General features: G+C 41.1%; 1 protein-coding gene across 1 annotated transcript in view; it reads left to right on the forward strand.

Annotated features, from left to right (window-relative positions):
• The window catches only part of DDA1 (DET1 and DDB1 associated 1), a 57,653-nt gene extending 39,331 nt beyond the window's left edge, over window positions 1-18,322 (forward strand). The window contains exons 3-5 of the mRNA XM_073592161.1: window positions 7,386-7,437; window positions 9,597-9,658; window positions 16,863-18,322. Coding sequence (XP_073448262.1) covers window positions 7,386-7,437; window positions 9,597-9,658; window positions 16,863-16,970 — 222 coding nt within the window. The 3' untranslated portion in view covers window positions 16,971-18,322. The remainder of the gene's footprint in view (window positions 1-7,385; window positions 7,438-9,596; window positions 9,659-16,862) is intronic.
• Window positions 18,323-27,549: the final 9,227 nt, after the last annotated feature.

The following is a 27,549-nucleotide window of genomic DNA, read 5'->3' on the forward strand; positions in this document are numbered from 1 at the left end:
ATACATTACTCTGCACAGGAACCAGGAAGTCACCTATCATCAGCATTTTATGCCAGAGGATTGTCACCAGCACCTTGTCATTTTATGCTGACACAGCTAATATACAGCCACTTTACCTACTTTGCAGCTTATATGGACACTACTTATTATTTTTTGCTTTCACCTATAAGAACACTTGCAGCATATACCTATATGAAGGAAACTTTTTTGTATGCTTTTATATGCCGTTTAGGATTTTACCTATTCCTTCAGGATTTATTGCGATTTTAGTGCACCTTCTTTTGAGCACTGTTTTTTCACTTCGTTTGTACACCATATGGACATATTTTCTATCACTGTTCTATGAAGAATCATTTGAGTGTTTGATAAACTTTTATTGTTTTATCCGAAGAAATCGCAGGGCATGCAATATGTTTTTATACTGCCTAGGATTTGGATATATTTTGACCTTTGAACATTGCCTCTTTCAGCCATATCTTGAGCACCTTTGCACTTTATTACGCACAGTATTTAGGTTCATAGTGCAGCACTACCTTCACTTTATATATTTGATGAGCAGTGTTCGTTTTCCGCCACACATAGCGCTTTGCTTTTTAGACCAAAAAGTTAAAATTTGGTCTCGTCTGACCAGAGCACCTTCTTTTACATGTTTGCTGTATCCCCTACATGGCTTCTCGCAAACTGCAAACGGGACTTCTTCTGGCTTTCTTCTTGCCACTCTTTCATAAAGGCCATATTTGTGGAGTGTACGATTAATAGTTGTCCTGTAGACATATTCTCCCACCTGAGCTGTGGATCTCTGCAGCTCCTCCAGAGTTACCATGGGCCTCTTGGCTGCTTCTCTGATTAATGCTGTTCTTACCCGGCCTGTCCATTTATGTGGACAGCCATGTCTTGGTAGGTTTGCGGTTGTGCCTTACTCTTTTGTGCTCCGTGAGATGTTCAAAGCTTGGGATTTTTTTTTATACCCTAATCCTGTTTTAAGCTTCTCCACAACTTTTATCCCTGAGATGTCTAGTATTGGCCTTCATGTTGCTGATTGTTCACTAAAGTTCTCTAAGGCCCCTTTGACTCTGGGGCGGGGGCGGCGTCGGCGGTAAAGCGGTGCTTTACCGACGGTATTCAGCCGCTAGCGGCCGAGTAAGGGTTAAAAACCACCGCAAATTGCTGGCGGTATAGCCGCGCTGTCCCATTGATTTTAATGGGCATGTGTATACACCGATCCGAAGATGCTGCTAGCAGGACCTTTTTTCCTGTCCTGCTAGCGCACCGCTCCATTGTGAAAGCCCTTGGGGCTTTCACACTGGAGAGACAGCAGCGACTGTTTCGGGGCGGTTTGCAGGCGCTATTTTTAGCGCAATAGCACCTGCAAACCGCCCCAGTGTGAAAGTGGCCTAACAAACCTCTGAGAGCTTCATAGAACAGCTGTATTTTATACTGAGATTCAATTACACACAGGTGGACTCTATTTACTAATTAGGTGACTTTTGAAGGCAATTGCTTCCACTAGATTTTAGTTGGGGGTATCAGAGTAAAGGGGGCTGAATACAAATGCACGCCACACTTTTCAGATATTTATTTGTAAAAAAATGTTGAAAACCATTTATCATTTTCCTTTCACTTCACAATTGTGTCACTTTGTGTTGGTCTATCACAAAAAAAACAATAAAATACATTTACTTTTTGGTTGTAACATGAGAAAGTATGCAAAATTTCAACGGATATGCATACTTTTTTAAGGCACTGTATCAGCTTTGTTCTTGGCAGTATTTTAGCAAGCAGCAGTGTGTAAGTAAATATTGCGCCTGAATAATTTGATGGCATTGCAATTCAATTTATTGGCATTCTTGTTGTCATGCTTTATTTGCAGTACAAAGGTTTTTGGCTTCTGAAAACTGACATGGGACTGTCAGCAGCAGAGTGATGGATCTATATAGATTTATTTTTTTTAACAATGTGTTTTTTTTTTTTTCCAATAAAGTTTTAAAAGTATAATTACAACAATTATATTCGTCTCACATCTCTTTACATCATGTTATTTTAGGCATAGTAAAGCCTATAATGGGAACAGAAAAACAGTCACAATGACAAACGATTAGCATAAATTTGACACATGGAATGATCAGGATCCTGAATCCAGAGATACAAGTGTACGTGGATTTGAAACCCATCTACCCTATATTTATCAAAGGCCTGTAGCTTTTTCCTGAGGTTATTAGTGAGTTTGTATAACCAATTGTTAGTAATCAGTTTACCATATATTTTTTTTTAGTAGTAATTTTTAAGGTGAAAGTTTATTCTAAAATTATTTATTACCCCCCCACTTAGTGGACATAGGAAAAAAAAAAAAAACCTGGTAACCAGTTACTGACTGACTAAAGTTTATCTAAAGGCTAAACCTATGCATCTTAATCATGCTTGCTAACGTGGTAAAACTCACTGCTGCCATTGTGCAGGTTCTTTTCTGTTTCCCTGTGCCCCTTTTGGGTACAAAGAAGCCATAAAAATTTTTTAAAAATGTTCCCTGTTCATAAACAGGATGTCCAATCTGATAATTGGGTCACTTCAGAAAGGAATTTAATTCTTCCCAAATTTTTGCTAAAAACTCTATCCAGTGGAAAGCATTCACAAAGAAGTGGCCTATCTCTGGGTTTGATTGTGCCGTCTGTCTTACATCTCGTTGTACCTGAAAATGTTTTTTTTTTTTTTTTTTTTTCCTTTCCTTCAAAGTATCTGAAGATTTGAAGAAAGTTTGAGACTCCCTTAAAGTGATTTTAAAGCTTTATTATTTAAATAAACTAACAAACATGTTTTACTTGCCTGCTCTGTGCAATCCTAATCCTTCTCTTCTGGGGTTCTCCATTGGTGATCTTGGCTCCTCCTCAGCAAGGACTGCAGCTGTCTATGGAGGCACTCGTGCTGGCTGGCTCCCGAGCCACCCTGTCTGCTTCAGACAGTGCGAATTGGCCCCAACCCCTGCTCCCTTATCACAGTATTTGATGGACAGCTGTGGGAGCTAATTGCTCCCATTGTTATCATTCTGCCCTATGAGGGAGGGAGCGCAGAGAGCTGCTGCTCTCATGCATGGCGCTGGATCGCGATCGGGCTCAGTTGTGTATAAGGGGGTGAGGGGGACAATCCTGTGACAGAATTTTTTGGAGCTAGTGTTATGTGTGTCTTTAATTAGATAAGGCACCTCATCCCAAAGAGTAAATAGAGACAACAGGTGGAGTAATGGGATTATTGCGGTGCCAAAGATACAGCAAAACAAAATATTAAAATTTATTTTATTACAAAAAATCGTTTAAAAATCAATGCATTTAATTTGCAATACAGATACATACAGGAGCAAATACGAAATTATTACAACCAATGGATGAAGGAATTATACAAATCCCAAAATTTAAAGGCTCTTTTTACCCTTGCAGGCCAAGACCTGCAACCAGCTTTCTTTGCAATTTCAGTATATCAAACTGCAGCTGATTGGACTAGGGCAATGAACAACCAACGTGACCCTGTTTTTCAGGATTGTGTGTTAACAGAGCATTTACAGCAGTTACCTTCTTCTTTGCTTTTTTTTGTGTGGATACCCTCAGATATATCATGAGACAAATTTCCAGAATGGTCCTAATCATTTACGTGTGCAGAATCTTGTGGCTAAAAACTTAGACTGCCTGTGAAAAGTACCTCACTTGTATGCCTTTTCAAGGAAGACATCTGTTTGGAGAGGCACTGGACCAGGTCTTTAAAGATGTCACAGGAGGAAAGGTTTTTCTCTTACATCGGAAGATTCTAAAACCCACCCTTATCAGGATCTTCTACCTCCTCAAAATGCAGCACACCTAATTGATCTACCCAGGCTTCAACTTTAAAGCCTAAGTTCCCCCTTTCCTTTCAGCGTAAGACTTGGGCAACAAAGCCAAGCAAGTCTTCTCCAAAGCCCTCTCCCCAGTGAAAGTGCGCCCTCACGCCTGTAAGTGGAGGGAGACATCAGTTTTTGTTTGCTTCTTTGCATTCTTCTGGGTCCCAGACCTGTGGGTTTATTCGGTTCAAAAGGGTACAAAATGGAGTTCAACACTCTACCCCCAGACTAGATCAGCCAAAAATAAAAAGGACAGTCAGATTTGCACAATATCCTGAACTATTTTGCCTGTACCTCCGCAAGACAGATTCAAAGGACTTTATTAAAGCCTGTTTATGGTACAAATGACCAAACTTTTTTTTTTTTTTTTTTTTTTTTTTAACATATTCTGGATTTAAAATCCCTCAACAAATACCTTGAAGGAAATTATGTCCTAAAGGAGATTGTACAATCTGTCTAGTGCAGCGGACTCCAAACTGTGGCCCAGGGGCTGGATACAGCCCTTTGCTTGTCTTTATCTGGCCCTTAGAGCACTATTTCTCCCACTGACCATTGGGGCATAATTCCTGCCAATGACACCAACAGTGGGGCACTAGTCCTCCCACTGATATCGACAATGAGGCACCATTCCTCTCGTGGACACCAATGATGGGGTATGGTCGTCGACGCCAGAACATTTTCTACTCCTACTGGCCACAGTCTGGCCCCTCTAATGTCTGAGGGATAATAAACTAGCCCCTCGTTTAGAAAGTTTGGAGACCCCCTGGTATAGTGTGTGGTCAGCTTTTAAAGACCTGTGTTGACTGGCCCTTAAAATGTTGTACTTGCCTGCTTTGTGCAAGTGTATTGCACAGAGTGGCCCCTTACCACCTTTTTGGCAGTCTCCTGTTGACGCTGTTCACTCCTTTCTCCAAGTGCCACCTTAGCAAGCCGCTAGCAGGAGAGCTTTCAATTTGGGCTGGGTGTCCACAGACACACACGGAACCGGTAAGCCATGCCCCCCACTCCCTAGGAGCTCCTCCAGGCAAAAGGAGCCTATGGTTTCCTCTGTTGCCTGTGTCTCCTGTGAGACTAGAAAGTGAACTGCTGCACCCGGGACAATGCTGGGGTGAGGCGACATGACAGGTGAGTGTTTAGGGACCAGGTGAAAATATAGTGGGGTGTTTTTTACCTAAATGCATAAAGAGCATTAAGGTAAAAAAACATTTTGACTTTAGAACTGCTTTAACCTCCCTGGCGGTATGATTATTTCATATTTTTGCGTCTCAAAGCGGTACAGTTATTTTGCATAGAAATTTGGCGTTTTTTATATTGTAGGCCTGTAATTCTTAGCCATAACACTTAAATCTGTCCAAACAAGAGTCTAGTAGATATTCCGGGTATGATGGAGTTTGAAACACAAAATCATAATATAATAAATATAAATAATAATATAATACATTTCCCCATGATTCACTATTGCTCAATTCTGCAAGTGTTCTAATTTGCTATCGCTGTTTTCTAGCTGGTCTAAAACCACTTTTGACGTAAAGGGACACGTTTTGGTTGCTATGGACAATCTCCAGTTTCCAGGCAGAAAGAACAATGTATATTAGGGCTGAAATAACTAATCGATTAATCGAGAACTAATCGATTATGAAATTAATTGATTACTATTTTCATAATCGATTAATCGGCCAGTAACATAATGGGGTTAAAAAAAAATTTAAATGAGCCCTTTATATTACAAAAAACAAATAATCGCTACTGTAAATATTACTTTCACAGTTCTACAGTAAAAAGAACCCCTTACAGTAGTGATTATCTGCTTTTTTTGTACTATAAAGGGCTAATTTTAGTTTTTTTTTAACCCCCATTATGTTACTAAACGTCTTAGACCTGGTTCACATCTATTTGTTTTTTGGTGCTTTTTGCAGAAACGCACTACAGTTCATTTACATGGTTTCCTATGGGACAAGCTCTGCTTTTTTCAGCCGCTGCGTATTTGGAAAGGGTCAGGGACTTTTTTCTTTTTTTTTTAACGCAAAACGTTGCTTTTTTGGTTCAATATACTATAATGGAGAAGCTGCAGAAACGCATGTAATGTGTTTTTGCAGCAATTTGTGTATTTTAATCTGCCCAACAACAAATTGGCCAAAAAAAATGCAAAAACGCAAATCACAGCAAAATCACGTGCACCAAAAGCACTGCAGAAACACATTAAAGCAAACTGCATAGGTGTGTACCGAGCCTTATGCTGGCCACACGGATCAATTTTCAGACGAGAATATTCAGAGGAAACCTCTTTGTACATTCCCTGAATCAAAGAATGTTGTTTGAAATTTTCACTTGTTTTAACATTGTTTTTTAAAATGAATGTAATTTCTGAACGAAAACCACATTCACTGTCTGAAAATTCCTTTGACCAAGAAGTTTTCTATTATTTCCAAATTTTCCCGTCACGGTGGTTGAAAATGAACGTCGATTTGACCCCGCTAACAATTAGAAAATCGAACGAACGTAGTTAAAATGACTTTTTTTTTTTTTTTTTTTTTTGAAGGAAGACATTGTTTTTGTAAATAAAAAAAAAAAAATTGATCTGAGTCTGATGATATTTACCAGATTCACCCTTTAATAGTATATACAGCATCTCTCTCCTCTAATAGTGTATACAGTATATCTCTTCTGTCTGTTATTCTCAGAGTGGATTAGATATTTTGCTCCCTAACCATATAGTTGGTTATTTATTATTTACTACTGCATAGAGATATTTAAGAATAAATTGCCTTTTTTTTAAACTTTACATATTTAACTAAATTATACACCACAATTTCTTTTTTTTTTTTAAGGTTATTAACCGATTAATTGATTAATCAAAACAATAATCGACCAACTAATTGATTATGAAAATAATCGTTAGTTGCAGCCCTAATATATATCATATAAAACTGCATGCAGGGCATTGGACAAAGCACTGGGGACAAAAGGGATACAGTACTGTAATCGGTAAGATTACAGGGTACTGTATGTTATGAATTTTCACTTTTTTGAATTTGCCGCCAGGAGGACAGAGCCCACGGACACAGCTGGGGGACATCGCAAGATCCTGGGGACAAGGTAAGTACACCGCATCAGGATCCTGCAATGTAATCCCGAGTGTGGCTTGGGGTTACCGCTAATGGTGCTGAAATTTAACCCCGAGCCACACTCGGGAAAACCACCAGGGAGGCTACAGCAGGTCAAGTGTAGATCTGAAGGTGAGTTGCAGGTCAAATGCACCTGTCCATGTTAGGAGTCCACTATGTAACATCTTGTTAGCTTCTGAATGGTTTTCACATGTAATGTAGTAAATACGTCATTGCCTAGTAATCAGATGTGTCGTCTTTGTGTCTTTGAGCACAGATGGTCACTGAAGAAAAGCTATTCACTTAATGGAGCTTACCATTTTTAAATCTTATCAGTTGTGTGAGATTCTGACAGTGCACTTGCGTGTAATTAATAATGCTGGCTTGGTGTATTTTACAATTGGTGAATTGTTTTACAGAACAGACGGCCCTCAGTTTACCTCCCCACAAGAGAATACCCTTCAGACCAAAGTAAGTGTAATGTGTTATACCCTGTTCTCTCTTTGCTTTGGCATTGAAAGGATATTTGCATATTAATGTTTATTAAGTTTATTTTCCTCCTGCGCATCATATAAAATATATACACACCCACACACACCCCTCACATTTTTTATTTATTCTATCTTTTCATGTGACAGCACTAAAGAAATGACACTTTGCTACAATGTAAAGTAGTGAGTGTACAGCTTGTATAACAGTGTAAATTTGCTGTCCCCTCCAAAATAACTCAACACACAGCCATTAATGTCTAAACCGCTGGCAGCAAAAGTGAGTACACCCCTAAGTGAAAATGTCCAAATTGAGCCCAAAGTGTCAATATTTTATGTGGCCACCATTATTTTCCAGCACCGCCTTAACCCTCTTGGCCACAGAGTTCACCAGAGCTTCACAGGTTGCCACCGGAGTTTTCTTCCACTCCTCCATGACTACATCATGGAGCTGGTGGATGTTAGAGACCTTGCGCTCCTCCATCTTCAGTTTGAGGATGCCCCAGAGATGCTCAATAGGGTTTAGGTCTGGAGACATGCCTGGCGAGTCCATCACCTTTACCCTCAGCTTCTTTAGCAAGGCAGTGGTTGTTTTGGTGGTTTTTGGGGTCGTTATCATGTTGTGATACTGCCCTGCGACCCAGTCTCTGAAGGGAGGGGATCATGCTGTGCTTCAGTATGTCGCAGTACATGTTGGCATTCATGGTTCCCTTAATGAACTTTAGCTCCCCAATGCCAGCAGCACTCATGCAGTTCCAGACCATGATGCTCCCACCACCATGCTTGACGCACTCGTCTTTGTACTCGTCACCTTGTTGCCGTCACACATGCTTGACACCACCTAAGCCAAAAGTTTATCATGGTCTCATAGGACCACAGGACATGGTTCCAGTAATCCATGTCCTTAGTCTGCTTGTCTTCAACAAACTGTTTGCGGGCTTTCTTGTGTATCATCTTTAGAAGAGGCTTCGGGTCGACGGCCAAGCAGACCAATTTGATGCAATGCGCGGCATATGGTCTGAGAACTGACAGGCTGACCTCCCCCACCCCTTCAACCTCTGCAGCAATGCTGGCAGCACTCATACGTGTCTTTCCCAAAGACAACCTCTGGGTATGACGCTGAGCATGTGCACTCAACTTCTTTGGTCAACCATGGCGAGGCTTGTTCTGAGTGGAACCTATCCTGTTAAACCGCTGTATGGTCTTGGCCACCGTGCTGCATCCCAGTTTCAGGGTCTTGGCCATCTTTTATGTAGAGCAGCAATTTTTTTTTTTTTTTTCAGATCCTCAGAGTTCTTTGCCATGAGGTGCCATGTTGAACTTCCAATGACCAGTATGAGACAGTGTGAGTGATAACACCAAATTTTACATGCCTGCTCCCTATTCACACCTGAGACCTTGTAACACTAACGAGACACATGCCATGGGGGAGGGAAAATGGCTAATTGGGCCAAATTTGGACATTTTCACTTAGGGGTGTACTCGCTTTTGTTGCCAGCGGTTTAGACATTAATGGCTGTGTGTGTGGAGTTATTTTGAGGGGACAGCAAATTTACACTGTTATACAAGCTGTACACTCCTTTACATTGTAGCAAAGTGTCATTTCTTCAGTGTTGTCACATGAAAAAATATAATAAAATATTTACAAAAAATGTGAGGGGTGTACTCACTTTGTGAGATTTTTGTAAAACCAATTACACAAGCAGGAAATTATGTTTCTGGGGAGTGGTCAGTACACATTCTGTGTACAGAACAACTCAATTGAAAAGGGAAAACTTGAAATCGCAATTGTACACGCTATATTTTTTTTTTTATTATTTGCTCCCCGCCCCCATGAAAGTGGAGTTGCCCTTTAAGCTTTGACTGTAAAACCTGGAAGTTTCTGTGCACCTCTGCACCAGATTTTGCATGCTCCGGTTTTAGTAAGTCAGCCCCAATGTTACACATGTATGGTGATTGGATGGTTAGTTGGTTTTTAGCAGCACGACATTATTGATAAAGTTTTTTGTATTAAAATATTTTCCTTATTGCTGAGATTTACTTCCATGTTACTCTGTATGTGTAATATATTTGTTGTTGCTATGTTTTCCTCCTGCAAGAAGGTGGAAAAAACATTTCCTTCATAGTTTCTTTTGTTTTCAGTCATAGTAACAGAAAAAACAAATATACTTTTGCGTTACCTACACCAACAATGGGACAAAAAGGTAAGGATAATTTTTTTTCTATTCCTTCTGTTTTTTTGTTTTCAATAAGGTAGAGCTGCACGATTAATCGTTATCGCGATCTTGAAAAAAGTATTTCCTGATTCTTTCTATGTAGAGAATTCTCTCTGCTATTCTAAAGCCGACAGCCATCAAAAGAAAGGAAAAAAAAAAACGGGCAGTCTGCCAAGAATCACAACATTCTTTAGCAGTGAAACTTGAATATAAACATTGTTACAAGTTGTCCTTTAGATCAAACACATCCTTTTGGTGTGAAAATGAAGTTTACCCGCTTCCTGCCCGCCGTACGCCAAATGACGTCCTCTGTTTTGAGGGGGGATTTCTGAATGATACCTGTAGCTACAGGCATTCAGATATCGTCTTTTAGAGCCAGCGAATCTGTGCACCATAAGAATGATCATAGCGGCTGTTCCGCCGCTTGATCGTTCTTACGGGAGGCGAGAGGGAACGTGCCCCCTCCCGCTGCCATCCGGTGCTTCTACCGACTCTACGATCGGTGGGTCGGACACAGGATCCGCCAGCCCTGGATGTTCAGAATAGAGATTTCCGGTGGACCAGATGGTTGCTTCCGATGATCATTCGGAGGCTGGGCGCAATGTTATGACGTCACGTCCAGCCTCTGTGTTCAAAAAAAGGCGCCGCTTCGGCTGGGAAGCGGTGATTTTTTTTTTTTTTTTTTTTTTTTCAGGCTTCCCAGCCTAGAGGCCCCATATCTCACTGTAAAGAGCACCTGTCATGCTATATTACTATTACAAGGGATGTTTTATATTCGTTGTAATAGAAATAAAAGTGGTCAAAAAAATTATTTTGGGAAAAAGTGTCACGCTAAAATTAAAGTAAAATTAACAATAAAAAAAAAAAAAAAAAAAAAATGTTAAAAGCGCCCCTGTCCCCGTGAGCTCACACGAACAAGCGAACGCATACGCAAGTCTCGCCCACATAGGAAAACGGTGTTCAAACCACACATGTGAGGTATCGCCGCAAACGTTAGAGCGAGAGCAATAATTTTGGTCCTAGACCTCCTCTGTTACTCGAAACATGTAACCAGTAAAAAATGTTTAATGCGTCGCCTAAGGGGATTTTTAAGTAGCGAAGTTTGGCGCCATTCCACAAGCGTGTGCAATTTTGAAGTGTGACATGTTGGTATTTCTTTACTCGGCGTAACTTCATCTTTCACATTATGCAAAAACATTGGACTAACTTTCTGTTTTGGTTTTTTTTTTTAAAGCACAAAACTGTTTGTTTTTTTCCCAAAAAAAGGCATTCAAAAAATTGCTGCGCAAATACTGTGCGAGATAAAAAGTTGCAATGACCGCCATTGTATTCTCTAGGGTCTTTGTTAAAAAACATATATGTTTGGGGGTTCTATGTAATTTTCTAGCAAAAAACTAAACCTTTTTCTGACATTTGTTGGTTTCAAGTTAAAAATTACTTAGAACCCCCAAACATTATATACATTTTTTTTAGTAGAGACTCTAGAGAATAAAATGGTGGTTGTTGCAATTCTTTGTCACACTGTATTTGCGCAGCAGTCGTTCACATGCAATTTTTGGGGAAAAAAATTACTTTAATGCATTAAAAAAAAAAAAACTAACCAATAAAGTTAGCCCAATTTTTTTTTTTTTTTTTGTATAATGTGAAATATTTTACGCCGTGAGAATCGTGATCTTTTTATTCTAAGCAAAAAAATTGTGATTCTCATTTTGGCCAGAATCGTGCAGCTCTACAATAAGAGGTATAACTTTTTTTTTTTGGTCTCAAAATCCCTCAATTGGGTTTGAAGTAAATGATCTTACAATGCTTTTCTAATCGTCTAAGATTTTTATTTCCTACCAGGACTAACTTCCTGACCAGAGCACTTTTTTTTACAATTTGGCACTTCGCTGCTTTAACTGGTAATTGCACGGTCATGCAATGCTGTACCCAAACAAAATTTGCATCCCTTTTTCCCATAAATAGCGCTTTCTTTTGGTGGTATTTGATCACCCCTGCATTTTTTTTATTTTTTGCAATATAAACGAAAAAAGATTTTGGGAAAAAAAAAGTGTATTCTACTTTTTGCTATAAAAAAAAATACAATAAACTCAATTTTAGTCATACGTTTAGGCCAAAAAACATTCAGCCACATGTCTGGGGTAAAAAAAATTCAGTAAGCGTATATTTATTGGTTTGCAAAAAAGTTAGCGCCTACAAACTAGGGTGCATTTTCTGGAATTTACGCAGCTTTTAGTTTGACTTTCTTCATCTATCTCATTTCTTCAGGTGCTAAAATGGCAGGGCAGTACAACCCCCCCCCATGACCCTATTTTGGAAAGTAGGCACCCAAAGGAATTTGCTGAGAGGCTTGTTGAGCACATTGAATGTTTTTTTTTTTAATTTTTTTTTTATCATAAGTGGTTGAAAAATGGAAAAAAATAAATACATTTACACAAAGTTGTCACTGAAATTATATATTGCTCAAACATGCCATGAGCATATGTGACATTACACCCCAAAATACATTCTGCTGCTTCTCCTGAGTACAGGCCTACCACATGTGTGGGACTTTTTGGTAGTCTAACGGCATACAGGACCCCATTTTGGAAAGTAGACACCCCAAGCTGTTTGCTGAGAGGCATGTTGAGTATTTTGCAGATCTCGCTTTTTGTCACAAAGTTTTGAAAATGGAAAAAAAAATCCTTTTCTTTCTTCATTTTCCAAAACAAATGAGAGCTGCAAAATACTCAGCAAGCCTCTTAGCTAATACCTTGGGGTGTCTACTTTCCAAAATGGGGTAATTTGGGAGGGGGTTTGTGCTATCTGGGCATTTCAGGGCTTCCGAAACTGTGTTGGGTGAAATAAAAAATGTACACCCTTAGCCCGAATGCGGTGATTTGGTTTTCGGGTCCTGTACGTGGCTAGGCTCCCAAAAAGTCTCACATGTGTTATCTCTGTACTCGGGAGAAGCAGCTGAATGTATTTTGGGGTGAAATTCCACATATGCCCATGGAATGTTTGAGCAATATATCATTTAGTGACAACTTTGTGAAAAAAAAATTATAATTTTCCAGAAACTTGTGGCAAAATGATAAAATATTCAATGGACTCACCATGCCTATCAGAAAATAGCTTGGGGTGTCTACTTTCCAAAAAGGGTCATTTGGAGGGTTTTCACCTGTCCTGGCATTTTATGTACAGCATTAGAAGTTATGTCACACATCACCCACTCTTCTAACCACTTGAAGACAAAGCCCTTTCTGACCCTTTTTTTGTTGATACCTAAAAGATGATACCTAAACCTGAAGGCATCATTCTGGTATAACCACCCAAAGTCAAGTAACGTTGCTGGTCCTTGTTGGGCATTTATTGTAATGTTCGTGTTATTTTTTTTTTTCATGCAGCCTGTGGGCTGAACGAAAAAAAGATATTGATCGGTGGGTATGCCCACCATTAGAATACCGCCCTGCATCCTCCCACTTGTAATGATGGGCATAAATGCACCGTGTTTTTTTTTTTTTTTTTTTTTTTTTTTTTTGTTAACTGTGGTGGTGAAATTACCTCCTACAACTGTAACAGTTCCAGGTTTGGGTCTCGAAATATTATGGCATCTTTGATGACCCTGTGAAAGTGTGCTTTAGTCTGTGCTGTACCCTATGCTAATACTCCCACTAGTTTGTGGTAGTGTTCAAAACATTCTCCGATGCAAAGACCAGGATGGCCAGGACAGGAGGGACAATAATGGGTGTCACGCCTATATCCGTGTTTCCTACAGACACAACGTTTTCTTTGGGGTGATTGTTGGATAGGGGTACCAGGGAGGACATAGCAAAATGCCTCTCATGCAGCTGGCTCACTGAATTTGCGTTGGGAAGGTGGGCCACAGCACCATCTGGAAACAGAAGGGCTGTGACGATCTCTTCCTGGAATTTAAGGAAAGATCCAGTTCGTCTTGACGCTTTGTATAGCACAATAAGCGTTCAGCAGAGCCCATTGGAATAAGTATACAGACACTTTTTTTGTTACAGGGTCTGGTCTTACGGGCAGTTGGGTACGGCGCCAACAACTGGTCGTTGAGGTTCACCCCTCCCATGTTAAGGTTGTATTCGTGGACACAGGGGTTTCTCCACAACACTAGTCGCCGTTTGAATTTGGACTGTCGTATCTGCATAAGGGAGGACAGAGCGAAAACCTTTCCGATTTTATCCCTCCACTTCACTGCGAGCAATTACTTCTCGAACATGCTCTCTCCCCCAGTCTAAGCTGGGACTCTACAAATCGCTGGGGTAAGCCCCGGCGATTAGATCGCACAGTGCCACATGCGCCAATTCCATGATCAAACAAATGGCACTCTTGTGTAATTATCCTTGTACAAGTGGTACCCCTTTCTGAATAAGGGTGACACCAAGTCCCACATAATCTTGCTAGCGCTCCCTATATAGTTTGGGCAGTTCTCCGGCTCCACGTGACTATCTTTTCCCTCGTAAATCATAAAACTATATGTATAGCCTGTTGCCCTGTCACAGAGCTTATACATCTTGACTCCATATCTGGCACGCTTGCTGGGAAGATACTGTTTGAAAGACAAGCAGCCAGAAAACTTAACTTAATCAGGGACTCAATGCAGACAACTTGGTCGGGAGTGAACAAGGCTGCAAACTGTTGGTTGAAGTGGTTTATGAGGGGCCGAATTTTGTGGAGCCGATCGTACTCAGGGTCACCCCGAGGACTACAGAGTTCACTGTTATTAAAATGCATGAACCGCAAGATCTGCTTGTATCTACCCTGGCCATGGATGCAGAGAACACTGCATATGATGAATTGGGTCAGTGGACCAATATGACCGCAGCTCACTTTTTTAGCTATGCCCATGAGGAGGGATAGTCCCAGAAAGGTCTTAAATTCAGAAACCATAATTGGTTTCCATTCTCTGGCAAGGGTCGAATGGGGATTAGCGGCGATGAATTGACCAGCATACAAATTACTTTTGGTCCGCAATAGATCTATAGAGATTTTCCGTGAAAAATTGCGAATAAAAATCCAAGTGACATAAAATCAACTGTTTCCACCTGAATTTCGGGTTGACCAGGGAATGGGGGAAGTTCAGCAGAAGTGGTGGGCTCCCAATTCGGATTGGCAAATGCAGCAGGAAGGGCACTATGGGCTCCACGAGCCTGTGTTTGTGGTCTTGGTGGCTGCAGGACACTACTTGTTCTAGCCACCACACCAGCTTGAACTGCACTTATGGGACTCGCCATGTCACCGCGTATTACTGCAGTGCTGGTTTGACTACAACCGGGGTGTACTAGGCCGCTGCTGCTTGCCAGTTCACAAGAAGGATTAGCGGTACTAGTACTGGCTCTCTGCTCCATACGAGGGCCCTGCGGTTCTTGCAAGTCAACAGCAAAAGAATGAGGTTAGGTATGCCTGACCTTAGCAGGGACCACTACTCCGTCGTCGGAGCTATCTGTCAGGGTGCCGCTGCTGTGTACTTTATCATATTCTGAGCCTGAATCTGACAGATGAGTGACTTCCTCTTCACTCTCATCTGTCATGCTCAGAAACGTGTAGGCCTCTTCACTAGTGTACCTCCGAACGGACATTGTGGCCTCTAAATTTACTGGTACCATTAGTGAAACTCGCAGGAAAAAAGAGCACCTGATTGTCAGCGACTGCTTCAGTCGCTACCAAAAAAACTGGTAGTGTTCGCAGCGATCAGGCCTGATCAGGTGTTTTGTAAGTGACCGTGATGGGTTGGTACTGCACTTGGGTGGGCTGGGCAGAGGGGCTAAACACAGGTGCTAGCAGGTATCTGGGCTGAGCCCGCTAACACGGCATTTTTGGGAACCCTGAACTACTGGGGACACTAGTATAGATCAGATCAAAGATATTGATCTGTTCAGACACTGTACTACTAAGGGAGGTTATGGTGCATGCATGGGTGTTGGCGCTAATTTGACGCTGCCTGGGGCTGACGCTTAAACCTAACTGATGTCACCTGCCGGGCGTTCAGGGGTTAAACCTTTATTGGGTAATATAATGCGGGTGCCCGGACGCTATAAAAAACTAACTAAAAAAAAAAAAACCTAGAAACCACCTAGATTTTAAATGTTGCCCCCCCACTATTATATTTTCTTACAGTTTATTATACAAATGTGAATACCTTTTTTTTTATATAACAAAGTTATACTTGCCCCGATCCTCTTTTTCTGGGGTCCCCCGGTGGTGCTCCTCATCGAGTTCCCTTATGGAGAGCCGCATTCCATGGGGGCACTTGTGCAGGCACACTCCCAAGTCTTGCTGCTGCGTCCATTGACACAGACATCAGGACTCGGCCCTGCCCCCTGGCTCCCATGTCACTGCATTTGATTGACAGCAGTGGTAGCCAATGGCTCCTCCTGCTATCAATCTAGCCAATGAAAACCCAAGACAGCGGCTGGAGCTGCTCTGCTCGTCCTCAATGCTGGATCAATCAGGCTCAGGTAAGAAAAAGGGGGGGCTCGGGTAAGAAAAAGGGGGGCTCTGGGAGGCAGTTGCACCACAGAAGGTTTTTCATCTTGATGCATAGAATGCAATGAGGTGAAAAACCCTGATGATTTATGACTCCTTTTAATAGTGAAATCAAGCCCTTGTAACAATTGCACTACTTCAGCGATGGGCCCCCAAAAGAGACTATTCTAGTGAAGAAAGGTTACATGGTTACATAGCTTGAGAAAAGACACAAGTCCATCTAGTTCAAGCAAAGGTAATAGACTTCTGGTGGTGTCTATTGATGGACAGGCTTTTAAAAAAACCTGTCCCATCAATAGACACCACCAGAAGTCTATTGCCTTTGCTTGAACTAGACTCGCATGTAACTTTTCTTCACTAGAATACATTTCGTAGTGTCCTTGGAAATTCGTATACCGTGACTGTGCAGTGACCATCTTCCATGTCATTGCTTGTGGCTCGGCCCTTCTTGCCTCCATATTGATAAATAAGGCTACCCATCACATTGATGGGCCAGTAGTAAGGTGCAGGAAGCTGATAATTGTTTAAGGAGAAGATCACAGGTGTGCAGGCACACAGTACATATCCTGTAAAATTATATACAAGCCAGTGCTCATTTAGTTTACCAGTCTGCAGTTTTTGTGTTGCTAGATATTTAACATAATATGATCTTTTACATTGCACTGTACATATTTTTTTTTTTTTTTTTCTTTTTTCATAGAATGCCGCAAAGAAAAGAGACCAAGACCAGTTAGAAATAGGCGAGACATCTGCCCCTCCACGAAAGATTGCCCGGACTGACAGTCAAGAAATGAATGAAGACACATAGGAGCCACTTAAAATCCTCTTCGTCAACTTTTCAGTTCACGTCTCAGTTTTTTCCTCCATTACAGCACAGGATCACCCTGTATTGTGGCTGGGGAGCATCACAAACTTTTTTTTTTTTAATTTTTTCTGCGTACATCCCACTTCTGTCTGGATCTCATAGGAGCCAAAATTCTATTTATTTCTTCCAGATTTTATTTATGCTGTGCTGAAACTCGTTTGGAGAACAGGTGGTGTTGACATATTTCCCCCCTCCCCAGCTTGTTGTGTGTTTTTTGTTTTTTGGTTTTTTTTCGTTTTTGTTTTTTAAATGGCGCCACCCGCAGCTCGCCACAAAGGAGTGCATATGTTTTTAACTTCATTTGTCTTGGTAATGCTGGACTCTGCTTTAGCTTTTTTGCTGTCACGATGGCTGTGACCAAGTGCAGCCAAGGTTTTGCTGGCAGTCAGTGGATTAATTTATGTAAGGATGCAAGAAATTTGTTTGCTGGTTTGCTATCAGCTGCTGACAAAATCTGCTTCAGTTAAGTTTGATAAAGTTTTTGCAGGTGTATAATTCACAGTACACAGCCACAGTGGATTTTAGGAAGGATAAAGTAGCATTTGCATGCAGGTTTTTTTTTTCCCCGTTTGTTTTTATCCTAAACATCGGACACTGTTATCTAAGATCTTTTCTTCTGCAGTTTAGAAAGACCATGCCATTTTAACTAATTGTTGGCTAGTCTGTTTTGACTGTTTTCTTGTTCCCTTTTCCCTACTCAAGACCTAAGTAGTGACTGATGTGCCATAACAGGGTTTCACATTCTGTTTCAGAGATCTCTGCATGACCAACATTATTTTTTGTGAAGCATTGGACTTTGTATAGCTGTCTTAGATTAATCACTGCACTGCGTCATCAACCAAGAGCCCTTTCTGTTTGTCCACTCCTTGGTATCATTAACTTAATGGAGAAGTTGGATATTCTCTCTGATGGAGACTGTTAACAATTGTAACATGGACACACTGTATATTCACCTGGATGATTACCAGTACAATTACATGGGATTTCAACAATGTGACTTGCATCCCAGCTAAAGAAACTCAAACAAATGTCAACCATCTACATCTTGACAATTCTTTTGTATATTTTGCTTGTCTTGTTTAAGGTCTATAAAGCAAAGCAACTGTTTAGCTATGTGATCCAGAATGTTCTTGGAGCAAATTTGACACTCATAACCCATAGTTGCCTGAAAGCTCAGATAGTGCTTCCTGATTAGAAATGTTGCCTAGAAAATTTTTGTTGCACACTAGTCAACCATGTTCTATTCTGTGATAAGGAATAATCCTGTGGCCTTCCAATAAAGTCTCTGAAGCAGAGATGGTCTGTGTTTTCAGTCCATTTTGCACACCAATTGTTTTATGGTTATACATAGGGGTGTTTATTCATTGCAATCCTTTTTTCAGTTTATGAACTAGGTTTTTTTTTTTTCCTGTTTATCTAGAACTATGAATGTCTTTCAAGACTTAAAGCAAAAGTTTACCCATAACAACTTGATAAAAAAAATGTTATTTAGCAAGAAACATTCCACATTAATAATTCTGCGACCAACTTTCTTGTGTGCTGTAAATTGTGTCCAGCATTGCACCTGGCTCTTCTTGCTGGAGGCTGCCATTTTGCTGAAGCCCAAAGCCCCTGAACAGCAGTAAATCATTAAGTGGAACTAAACCCATCGAATTAACAGTTACAATACTGGAATGCCAGGATTGTTAACTGTCACATTTGCTTGTGTCCTCAACCAGACTGTCAAACCATCAAATGGCTGGTGTCATAACTGATCACATGTGAAGCACCATGGCAGTTACAGACCACACACAAGCAGGTTTCTTGGCTGTGAAGGATAGGAGTGTATAATTTTGCTTTAAGGCTGCCAGCAGATCGGCATTTACAAATTCAGCAGTGCCTAAATATAGAGAGCAACTGGACATGTGCAGAGCAGGGTGTGACTGTGTATTACTGGATTTTAAACAGTATAGGCACTTATTTTTAATGTTTTACATAGCTACATTTGAGACGGAAAGTATTCAGACCCCCTTAAATTTTTCACTCTGTTATATTGCGGCCATTTTCTAAAATCATTTAAAGTGGTGTTCCGGCCAAAATGATACTTTTTAAATAAAAATACCCCTATATTACACAAGCTTAATGTGTTCTAGTAAAGTTACTCTGTAAACTAAAGTCTGTTTTGTTAGTTTATAGCAGTAGTTTGTTATTTTATAAACTTACAGCAGGCCATGGCCATCTTAAGTGTGGGCATCTGAAGCCAGACTATTTCTTCCTGGATCTCATCCTTGCAGATCTCACACATGCTCAGTGCAGCACAAGCAGTGTAAATAGGTTTCAGGTCAGGTTTCAGGAGGAAGTGAAAAATGAATACAGCAGATATACAGTATGTGCTGAGAAAAAAAATATCCAATTTGTTTACAGTGCACAGTTTAGTGAGGGATGCTGAAGAGTTGTAAAAGTGGGTGGAACTCCACTTTAAGTTCATTTTTTTTCCTCATTAATGTACACACAGCACTCCATATTGACAGAAAAACACACAATTGTTGACATTTGTGGAGATTTATTAAAAAAGAAAAACTAAAATATCACATGGTCCTAAGTATTCAGACCCTTTGCTGTGACACTCATATATTTAACTCGGGTGCTGTCTATTTCTTCTGATCATCCTTGAGATGGTTCTACACCTTCATTTGAGTCCTGCTGTGTTTGATTATACTGATTGGACTTGATTAGGAAAGCCACACACTTGTCTATATAAGACCTTACAGCTCACAGTACATATCAGAGCAAATGAGAATCATGAGGTCAAAGGAACTGCCTGAAGAGCTCAGAGACAGAATTGTGGCAAGGCACAGATCTGGCCAAGGTTACAAAAAATTTCTGCTGCACTTAAGGTTCCTAAGAGCACAGTGGCCTCCATAATCCTTAAATGGAAAATGTTTGGGACGATAAGAACCCTTCCTAGAGCTGGCCGTCCAGCCAAACTGAGCTATCGGGGGAGAAGAGCCTTCTTGAGAGAGGTAAAAAAGAACCCAAAGATCACTGTGGCTGAGCTCCAGAGATGCAGTCGGGAGATGGGAGAAAGTTGTAGAAAGTCAACCATCACTGCAACCCTCCACCAGTCGGGGCTTTATGGCAGAGTGGCCCAACGGAAGCCTTTCCTCAGTGCAAGACAGATGAAAGCCCGCATGGAGTTTGCTAAAAAAAACACCTGATGAGACCAAGATGGAACTTTTTGGCCTTAATTCTAAGCGGTATGTGTGGAGAAAACCAGGCACTGCTCATCACCTGTCCAATACAGTCCCAACAGTGAAGCATGGTGCTGGCAGCATCATGCTGTGGGGGTGTTTTTCAGCTGCAGGGACAGGACGACTGGTTGCAATCGAGGGAAAGATGAATGCGGACAAGTTCAGGGATATCCTGGACGAAAACCTTCTCCAGAGTGCTCAGGACCTCAGACTGGGCCGAATGTTTACCTTCCAACAAGACAATGACACTAAGCACACAGCTAAAATAAGGAAGGAGTGGCTTCATAACAACTCTGACTGTTCTTGAATGGCCCAGCCAGAGCCCTGACTTAAACCCAATTGAGCATCTCTGGAGAAACCTAAAAATGCCTGTCCACCAACGTTTACCATCCAACCTGACAGAACTGGAGAGGATCTGAAAGGAGGAATGGATCCCTAAATCCAGGTGTGAAAAACGTTGCATCTTTCCCAAAAAGACTCATGGCTGTATTAGATCAAAAGGGTGCTTCTACTAAATACTGAGCCAAGGGTCTGAATACTTAGGACCATGTGATATTTCAGTTTTTCTTTTTTAATCTGCAAAAATGTCAACAATTCTGTGTTTCTGTCAATATGGGGTGCTGTGTGCACATTAATGAGGAAAAAAATGAACTTAAATGATTTTAGCAAATGGCTGCAGTATAACAAAGAGTAAAAAATTTAAGTGGGTCTGAATACTTTCCATCCCCACTGTATACCTGCAAAAGGGGCCAGCCTGAAGTGATCTAACAGGACTTCATTTTCTGACTACTGTTCCACTTTAATATTTCTGCCAGTTGAGCAGCAGTTGTAACCTATTTTCCTAATCGTACAGGACACAGTACGATTAGTTAAAACCATGGACATCTAGGTTATATGCAGCTACCTGATTGGACATTGGCGAGCCGAGCTGCAGTTACTCCCACTCCCAGCATTTCTCCATTTTTTTTTTTTCTTTTTTTTTCTTTTAATTCAGAGAGATCTGAGATTTTTGGTTTTCCTGAACTTTTTCCTTTTCAATAGTTTTTTATTGGATTTTTTTCCATAAGGAAACATTGGTGCATAGATTGGAACAGTAAATCCATAGTAAGGCAACATATAAAATACTTTTTATCAAAGTGATAGTCACCTTTTGGTTAGTGGGCACAGGCTCAACTTCCAAACATAAGGAGGGTAAGTGTCGCCCACCTCCGGACACCCCAAATGGGTACAAGCTTTGTCATGTAGAGGGGCGACACACCCATCCTACAGATTAAATTCTACTTAAATTGGTGGGAATGTGTCCTCCTATAGTCAGCAACCCACCGTACAAGGAAATATTTAGAAGAGATGGTATAAAGGAGTAAGAATAGGAAAAGAAAGAAAGAAGACAGGTAAGGAAAGAGATATGAGAAAAAGAATAGGATGTCCTTCTGGAATGTTCTGCCTAGCCAGTTTTATCCTAGTCCTACGAGGGTGTTTGTGGTATGCGCATGTAATTTGCCCATGGTTCCCAAGTGGCCTCAAATTTGTTGACTATCTTGGAGGATACTGACCATTTTCCAGGGCCATGATCCATGATGTTTTTTGTTTGGCCTGGTTACTAGATACCGTGGGCTGTTTCCATGCTTTCGCTATCGTTATTTTAGCTCCTAGGAGGATAAAGTGAACAAGGCTCCTTTTTTACTTTTAGAGGTCTTTACTATTGAGAAGTTCAGCAAAGCTATGTGGGGGGACTGAAGGATGGACACACTGTAGTCTTTCTGATTGTAAATATTCTGTTCCAGAACCCTCTTAGTTTATGGCATTCCCACCAAACATGTAGCCTATGTGTGTGCATCCTCTGAAGCATATACAAAGGGAAGTTTTTTTCCTCTTGTGGGACTTTAAAAGGCAGGAGTCTTCAAACAGTAATTAAATCAAAAGTATCAATTTATTACAAAAGATTAAAACATGACAATGATAAAAGAGATGGATGCAAATAGGGTCGGATGTTAGCAAAAAAGGTTTGTATATAAATCTGATACAATACTGAAAAAGCACCGCACACAACTGTCCAAGCAGTGGGCTAGGACAGAAAGGCCTGACGCATTTCAAAGTTGTAAGTAGTGAAACCTCTTCTTCAGGGACTGATAGTGAGGTGTATGTTTATCTGAAAGTATTTTGCAAAAAATACAGAGTAAACAGACATAATAGATACAGAACAATTTTATAATCGTATACATTGAACATGCAAAAAGCCTAGTTAGCACATTATGAAATATTCTGACCGTGTCACTTTTGAGCCAACATCAAATAGCATCCAACTTCAGAAAAATGGGGATGAGTAGTTTGCCGCCAGGGATCAGGTCCGTAGGCCAAAACTTCACATCAGGGGACGCACAGAACCAACCCCAGGACTGAACACAAAGGGCATCCTAACACCGAAAAATAGCACCACAGATTCGAGAGGCCCCTTACTGTTTGGTCATCTAAGGAAGAAATGGGGAGCGTAGTAACTAACCCCACAAATAAAAGGGACATGGCAGTAGAGTAAGCCTGATATAGGCTTGCACCTGCTGGAGTTTGACATAAATATAAAAATGATAAGATGAGTTTGTCCCTCACATACCTGCTGGTGCATAAAGAAGTATCTTATGTAGACGGAGAGGCACCTGAAAAGTGTTTTTCCAGGGCCATGATATTTTTTGTTTGGCCTGGTTACTGGACACCATGGTCTGTTTCCAAGCTTTCGCTATCGTTATTTTAGCTCCTAGGAGGATAAAGTGAATGAGGCTCCTTTTTTTACTTTTAGAGGTCTTTACTATTGAGAAGTTCAGCAAAGCTATGTGGGGGGGCTGAAGGATGGACAGACTGTAGTCTTTTTGATTGTAAATATTCTGTTCCAGAACCCTCTTAGTTTTGGGCATTCCCACCAAACATGTAGCCTATGTGTATGCATCCTCTGAAGCATAGGGAGGGGGGAAGTTGAAGGATATAATTTTGCGAGTCTAGTGGGAACCATGTACCATCGAGATAGAACTTTTAGGTCTGCCTCTCTAGCAGCGATACGTTGAGTATACCTCGGACTTCCTGTTTGTTAGTGACTCGTATGTCAGTGATTTTTTTTTCCCCCCCACCCCCCCGCTCTGTAAGCTGACTGCACCATTGTTCATATGGTGTGATGCTGGGTGATAATGGTTTGAATTTCCAGATGGCGTGTAGGAAGTGAGAGATTTGTTGGTGTCTATATTTTTCAGTTGAGGGCATTTCAAGGTTATTGATACAGTGATTGAGGGTGGTAAGTGGTCCAGATGCATTAAAATAATGACCGATTCTGTACAAACCCTTGTTCAGCCACCACCGAAAGGCCCCCGATGTTCATGCCTGGGGGGGAATTGGGAATTGTGGAAGATATAGACTAGTGGCCTAATCAGAGATACCAACTCTGGATTAATTTTGTTTGTCCCATATTGTCATTGAATGAGATAATGTTGGAGCAAGAATTGCGGGTCATTCACTTGGGTGACTCCACAGCAGGAAATCTAGCGTGAATTGTGATACAGCTTCCCTTTTCCATATGCATCCAATTGGGTTTTGCAATCTGGGAATAGACAACTGAAATCTGGGCTAATTGGGCTGCTTGGTAATATCGAGTAGGTTAGGTAGTCCCAACCCCTCCCTTGTTTCAGGCTCGAAAGAGGACCCCCTTAGCTAGTCTGTGCCCCTTTGATCTCCAAACAAAGGCTATAATTTTCATCTGGAAGCTTTACAAATGATCCGTCCTAATAGGTATGGGTAGAGACCAGAAAAAGAGAATACGTAGAAGCAATGTCATCTTTATAGCGTGCACCCTCCTTAGCAATGACAGATTTAGTCAAGACCATTCACGCAAATCTGATTCCAATTTTTTAAATAATGGTGGGTAATTGGTTACATATATCTGGTCTATCCTGGATGGTAGGTGTACCCCTAGGTAGGCAGTGTAGAATCATGCCATGTAAAGATGAAGTGACTTTTTAGCTGGGAAACGAATGAATCTGGTAGATTTATGTTGCGGGCCTGTGACGTTAACATGGAGTTCCGAAATGTTTCCGAATTCGTCTAGTAGATGGCAGACATTTGGTTGAGAGATTAGTGGTGATGTGATGAAAAGTAGCAGGTCATCTGCAGAGTGTGCATTTGTGTGATTTTGGGCACAGCATATGCCATGTATATCCTGGTGGTTCCTGATTGCTATGGCTAAAGTTTTGATCACTATTGCGAAGATCAGGGGGGATAGGGGGCATCCCTGTTGTGTTTTTAGAGATTGTAAATGGCTCCAAGTAGTATGCCTGAAGATGTACTCCTGCTTCGGGATATGAGTAGGACGCTCTTAGAATGTTAGTGAAGTGTTGACCAAACCCCCAATGCTGTAATATATTGAATAGATAAGGCCAGGAGACAGTCAAAGGCTTTATGTAAATATATAGATAAAAGAGGTCCTTGAGGTTGCCCCCCATCCCGATAACACCAGGGAGATCATGTCCATCGCCCGTCTAATCTGATCTGGGCTTTGTCTACCCGAGATGAGCCCTACCTGATCTTTATGGATGCATAAACTTATGAAGGAGGAAACCATCTGCTAAGAGCTTGGTTAAGATCTTTAGGTCATTATTTGGGCTGGGAAAATGAAAGATGAATTCCTCGATTCATCGTTAATTTTTTTGATCGGTACTCACCTCTCTGCCGGTTTCCAGTTTTCAGGGAGTTCCGTCGGCGATCCGGTGACGTCACGGACATTGACGTCACCGGACTCCTGCCCCCTTCCCCAAGTGCCTCCGTCTGCTAACGAAGAGAAGGGGAGGAGGAGTCCGGTGACGTTGTGATGTCTGTGAAGTCATAAATTGAGGAAGATGGATCCTCACTGGTCAAAGTATTCAAATAAACATCTATGTAAATCCTGGACTTGGCTATGAAAATCAACATATCTGAGGGCTTTCCTGGCTGTAAGTCAGTTTGACGATAAACTGACAATTGGTTATCCAGCAATCGACAAACATTTATGATGAGGGCACTTTTTTTCCCAAAGAGCTGACACTTTGCTGTCTCAGCAGGTGATGGATATCTCTGGCTCTCCATCGGTCCCCCTGATGCACAACGGTGCTATTTAAATAGACTGTAGGGTGACGCCGTAGCCCAGCCCTGCTGAGGAAGTTCTGAGGAAGTTCTGATTGAACGTAATGCATATGGGGGAGGAGCTACGCATGACGTCAGCTAAAAGTAGTTGGATCTGTATGTGCGTTATAATTGAAATTAGTCAGTCTATTTTTTTTTCTTTTTTTTTTTTTTATTTATTTATTTTTTTTTTAATTGATTAATCGAACACGAAAATTTTTAATCAGTAACAGCCCTATTATTCGGTGATATAGGTCTATAGTTGCTAACCTCCCCTGGGTCTTACCCTGGTTTTTGGAATTTACTGTGATAAATGCTGAGTTAAGTGAGCGTTCCAGGGTCGCACCCTTCCTCAAAGCGTTAAAATTTTAAAAGAATTGTGCTAGATATGGGGAGGATAGAATAGATGCAAACTTTTTATAGTAGAGGTTTGAGAACCCTTCTGGTCCAGGAGCAGACCCCCGTTTCAAGCTGAACTTTTTCCTAAGTGGATCTTGCTTCAAATACTGGGATAAACAAAAAGCCTCGCTGGCTAATGCCACAGTTTCAGGATCGGTACCCTAGGCACGCCAATGGGTCCATACCCAGTCCTTCATAGGCCTCCTCCCTTGAAGCCGATTAGTGACATTCCTATGGATGTTCTCACACACAAGATGGTTTTTCCTTTGTAGCAATAACCTCTGTCTGGCTTTTTTCAGGGCAGGCAAGGAACCGTTTTTGGTAGAGGACTAGGTTGTCTTTCCTCCTACCTACCTCATGCCCTACTCTGAAGCATTGGGGGGGGGGGGGGGTCTCCACTATCTGGATTTGGTTCATGCTGTGCATGTTTATTTCTGTGGCCTTGTTCGGACAATATGGTTGCCTATTTTCCTTTCAGGGAGGCCCGTGCATAGGGCTATCTGCCTCTCAATCCATCATGACTAGGTGCAATAAGACAGGTCATTGTGTTAAGGCGTATTCAATCTTCTATAGTTTCGCCTGTGTCCTGGTACTGTGCGATTTTAAAAAATTGGATTTTTGACTTGCCTGTAAAATCTGTTTCTTGGAGTACAGGACATGTGACCCTGTTCTCTGTTTTTGTATTCTTTTTATTACTTAAAAAAGAAAAAAAAAAAACCTACCCATTACTAGGAGTTTAATGGGTTATATGGGGTCCTTAAGCTCTGCTTGTCAGTATCCAGTCACCTGAAGGTAGCTGCATATAGCACAGTCTGTGGTTTTGCTTGTGTCCTAGACTGTACTCCAAAAAAAAAAGAAAATCGATTTTACAAGTCAAAAATCCATTATTATAGAATTTTCTCTCCACAGGCATAAAACCGAGCTCCTTTGAATACTGTGCCCACTCACCTAATTAACAGAAGCAGTTTGCCTTTAAACATTTGTTATCGATCTAGAAGAAAAACTAAACAGTTTTATCTGCCAAGGCATTTTTAATCCAGTTCAGTCTTGAGATTCCCTCACCACTGTCAGATGGCTACACCCCCCCCCCCCCCCCAACTTTTTTCTCCACTGTAGTTAAAGCAATACAGATTGGTCCAGGACTTGTGCTAGCTTTTAAGTAGATGGTGTTGTACCAGCAACACACTGTTGTTGCATCTGTTAGGTTGGCAACACTACAGTTCTATAGAGCATGATTGTCTTCACAATCCTGTGCAATGCTGTATAGCATGACTGGCTTACTATGCTGCCCCTTATATATTCCTTCTGTACAAGGATTACAGAAGGCTGATATTTAATTTATTTTAATATGTATATAGCTGGTTCTTTTGTATGTGCCTGTAGGCTTGCTTTAATCTGAAGATACTTTTCAGACATAAAATTATCAGCTGACCTGGATGATAATTGTTAGCTACTTTGACAACCTTGCATGATATGCTTTAGGAAATAATTAATCAACTAGGTTACATATTTCAACCAATTACTGTATATACTCGAGTATAAGCCAAGTTTTTCAGCACTTTTTTTTTTTGTGCTGAAAAAGCCCCCTCGGCTTATACTCGAGTCATCTGAAGCCTCATGCGCCTGATCTCCCGGCGCTGTGACATGCAGTCTAGTTGGCGGCCGTGCAGTGTAACAAAGCCCTGCCTTCTCCTCGTCCGTGATAGGCGGAACACTGACTCTGCTGGGAAACTGAATCGGTGTTCCGTCACAGATGAGGA

Source organism: Aquarana catesbeiana, linkage group LG01, assembly GCF_042186555.1.
Source record: "Aquarana catesbeiana isolate 2022-GZ linkage group LG01, ASM4218655v1, whole genome shotgun sequence".
In the NCBI taxonomy this organism is placed as follows: Eukaryota; Metazoa; Chordata; class Amphibia; order Anura; family Ranidae; genus Aquarana; species Aquarana catesbeiana.